The sequence below is a fragment of the Apteryx rowi genome, unplaced genomic scaffold (genome assembly GCF_003343035.1).
Source record: "Apteryx rowi isolate R43461 unplaced genomic scaffold, aptRow1 scaffold_53, whole genome shotgun sequence".
Taxonomy (NCBI): domain Eukaryota; kingdom Metazoa; phylum Chordata; class Aves; order Apterygiformes; family Apterygidae; genus Apteryx; species Apteryx rowi.
In genome coordinates, this window is record NW_020450794.1 from 2,319,962 (window position 1) to 2,323,518 (window position 3,557).

General features: G+C 67.1%; 1 protein-coding gene across 3 annotated transcripts; it reads right to left on the minus strand.

Annotated features, from left to right (window-relative positions):
- Positions 1–698: 698 nt before the first annotated feature.
- On the minus strand, positions 699–2,196 carry OTX1 (orthodenticle homeobox 1). 3 transcript variants are annotated; one of them, XM_026080776.1, is made up of 4 exons: positions 2,100–2,196; positions 1,566–1,717; positions 1,297–1,481; positions 699–1,239 (listed from the first exon to the last, which is right to left on the minus strand). In XM_026080776.1, exons 1-4 carry the CDS (start codon positions 2,194–2,196, stop codon positions 699–701), a joined length of 975 nt encoding a protein of 324 aa, XP_025936561.1. The 3 variants fall into 3 exon arrangements, with proteins under 3 accessions (XP_025936561.1, XP_025936560.1, XP_025936559.1); XM_026080775.1 differs by having other exon boundaries at positions 2,061–2,196; XM_026080774.1 differs by having other exon boundaries at positions 699–1,481.
- Positions 2,197–3,557: the final 1,361 nt, after the last annotated feature.

The window sequence follows — 3,557 nt, forward strand, 5'->3', positions numbered from 1 at the left end:
GCGGCCGCCGCCAGGCCGGCCTTGCGCCGAGTCCTCAAGGAGGGGAGGATGCAAGACCAGGGCCCCTGACTCCCCCCTCAGGGAAGGATTCACCTTTAGGGGAAAAAAAAAAATTAAAAAAAAAAATTTTTTTTTTTCTTTTAAAAGTTCCACTTCTTGCAAGTTAGACTCGAGATAAATGTCAACCCCATAGCATCAACTAAAAATAATAATGGTCACTGGAACGGACCGAGTATGTACACAGTTCCCGCCGCTTCCAGCAGCAGGAGGCTGAAGAGTCCCGCGGGAACGGCGGCCCGGGGGCCAGCGCTCCCCACGCACGGGCACCCACAGGGGGACAGCAGGACGGACGCCAGGCTTGGCTTTTTTTTTTTCCCCTCCTTTTTTTAAGTCCTCTTCTGTTCCATTTAAAAAAATAATAATTATAACAAACCCACCGGAGGGGGACAGTCCTGGGGCACGGGAAAGCAAATAAATATCAGTCGAGAAAGACGGGCAGGACCCCTCCGCCGCCGCCACCGCTGCCCGCGGCCGGGGGTGCCGCAGTGCCGGGGCGAGGGCTGGTTTGGCTTTAATTATCATCACGGTTAACGAAGAGGGGGGACGAGGGGGGGCGGAAGGAGCGGAGCCAGAGCCGGAGCCCGAGCCCGGCCGGGGGAGCCGGACGGCGGCGGTGGCGGCGGCAGGGGACCAGCCCCTCACAAGACCTGGAAGCGCCAGGACGCCTGGTCCTTATAGTCGAGGCAGTCGGGGGAGTTGAAGTTGAGTTTCCAGGAGGCGGCAGCGGCGGCGGCAGCGGGCTCCTTGTAGTCCAGGCAGTCGGAGGAGTTGAAGGGCAGGCCGGCGCCACCGTAGCCCTGGTGGTGGTGGTGGTGGTGGTGGTGGTGGTGGCCCGAGCTCTGGCTCAGCGGGTGGTGGTGGTGGTGGTGGTGGTGGCCCGACATGGAGGAGGGCCCCATGGGGCTGAGCTGGTGGGGGTGGTGGTGGGAGTGCATGGGCGCCAGGTAGGAGCCGCAATCCACGCCGCCGAAGTAGGAGGAGGAGGGCGGCGCCGGGTAGCCTTGCCCGTAGCCCCCGCCTTGGCCGTAGGAGACCGGGTAGGTGGCCGAGGAGGCGCCGGCCACCGAGCGCTGCATGCAGGAGGCGCCGCCGGGCGGCAGGGGCTCGGGCAGCGTCACCGCCGAGGGCGCCGAGCCCGGCGAGATGGAGGCCGGGCTCCAGATGGACGAGGCCGGCGTGCTGAGCGAGGCGGCGGCGGCCCCCGCCGGGGCGCCCAGGGCCGCCCCGGGGCCCGACGAGTTGGAGCTGGATGAGGAGGAGGAGGCCGAGCTGGAGGCGGCCGGCGGCGTGAACTGCCCGCTGCTCTCCGAGCCCGAGCTCTCGCGGGCCGGCGACGACTTCTTCTTGGCCGGGCGGCTCTTGGCGCCGCCGCCGCTCTGCTGCTGCTGCCGGCACTTGGCCCGGCGGTTCTTGAACCAGACCTGGGGCGGGGGGCGGAGGGGGCGGCCGTGAGCGCCGCATCCCCCCGCCGCCCCCCGCGCTCCCCCCCTTCCCCCCGCCGGTACCTGGACGCGGGACTCGGGCAGGTTGATCTTCAGGGCCACCTCCTCGCGCATGAAGATGTCGGGGTAGCGGGTCTTGGCGAAGAGGGCCTCCAGCACGTCCAGCTGCGAGCGGGTGAAGGTGGTGCGCTCCCGCCGCTGCTTCCGCGGCGTGGCTGCGGGGCGACGGGCGGCAGCGGGTCACCGCGGGGACCCGCCGCGGCCCCTTCCCGCGGGGCGCCCGGCCCGGCCGCCACCGCCGCCGCCGCCGAAACCCCCCTCGCCTCCCCGCGGCGGGCAGCGGCGCCCCGACGGCAGCCGGGCCGGGGACGCGGCAGGTCCGCTCCCGCAGATTTCGTTGCGCTGAAATAAACCTCTTTTTTCTTTTAAAAGAGCCGCTTCTCCTTAAAAATCCCGGCGGGAACGAAGGAGCCCCGGGGAAGGGGGGAAGGCAGCTGCCCCCCGCCGCCCCGCTCGCCCCGCCGCGGGGACCCTCCGCGCGCCCCGACCCGACCCGACCCGACGGGGCTTCCCGGCCGCGCGCCCCGGGACACTCACCCGGGTACCCCACGGAGGGGTGCAGCAGGTCCATGGCGGGGCCCGTCAGCCCCAGCCCGTTCATGCCGTAAGGGGGCTGTTTAAGGTAAGACATCATGCTAAAAGCCGGGCAGGTTTCCTCCAAGGTACGGCAGCAAAAAACGAAACAAAACAAAAACAAAAACCCAAGACAAAACAAAAAGAAAAAAAAACAAAAAAAAGTAGGGGGGAAGGGGGGAAAGGGAAAAAAACAACAAGGAGAGCCCCCAGAAATACCCCAAACACGGGGGCAAAAAAAAAATTAAAACGACAACAAAAATTAAAAAAGAGAGCGATAAACCGGGTGCCAACGGAGTTTTCTTTCGTTCCGTCCCGCCGTCACCGACGCGAGCTCCTCAAGCGATCTCCGGGGGAAAAAAATAATAACAACGACAACAGCAACAAAAAAAGGAAAAGAAATGCAAAATTAAGACGGCAACGAGGGCCGGCGACCCAGGAGGCGGATTTCTTCGCCGCGCGGAGGCGAGGCCGCAGCGCCTGCGGAGAGAGCGGAGAGCGGCGTGAGGGCTCCGCGCCGCTCCGCGGCCGGCGCAGGGGCCCGGGCGCCCGCACTCGCCGGGCCGGGGGGGACTGCGCGGGTATTTAAATTATTTCTATCCCCCCCCCCCAACCCCGCGCTTAAACGAAGGCGAGCTGCATGCAAACACCGCGCGGCTGCAGTGCCCGGCGATGGGGAGAGATAAAGCAATTATTTAAAAAGATAATTGGATTAGGAATCCAAAGGAGGTACCGGAGGAGGGAAGTATAATTAATGTAAAAGCGAGCAGACGGGGACGTTTTAATTAGAAGCGGCCAAGAGAAAAAGGGGGCAAGCGAGAGCGCCGGCGGCCGCGGAGGCAGCGAGGCCGCGCGGAGCCGCCGCGCTGCGCGGCAAAAGCAAGCGGCAGATAAGCGCGGGGGGGCGGGGGGGGGGGCGGGAGGAGGCCGGGCCCCGCGCAGCCTCCGCGCAGCCTCCGCGGCGGCCGGCGCGGGCGCAGGTGGGGCGCGCAGCGCCGTTGCGTAACTTTGCCGGGCCGGGGAGGAAGAAAGGAGAGAAGAAACGCACCAACCCCCCCCCCCACAGTAATAATAAATTAAAGGAAATAAAAGATAAAGCGGCGCGGGGAAGGGGCCGCCCCGTGCCGTGCCGTCCCGCCGGCGGGGGCTGCGCGGGGCAGGGCGGAGCGGGGGCGCGCAGGGAGGGGGGCGCGCAGGGAGGGAGCGGGGGGGGAGCGGTGCGGGAGCCGCGCAGCGCCGCGTTACCTCGGCGTCGGGCGGCGCGGAGGGGCGACGGGAGCCGCGGCCCGGCCGAGGATTGCGGCCCGCGGCCCGGCCCTACCCTTGTATGTGCGCGCCCGCCGCCTGCGTAACCAGCGCGGCGCCAATCCCCGGCCGCTCCGCGCCTGACTGACAGGCGCCGCGGGCCGGCGGCGCCGCGCC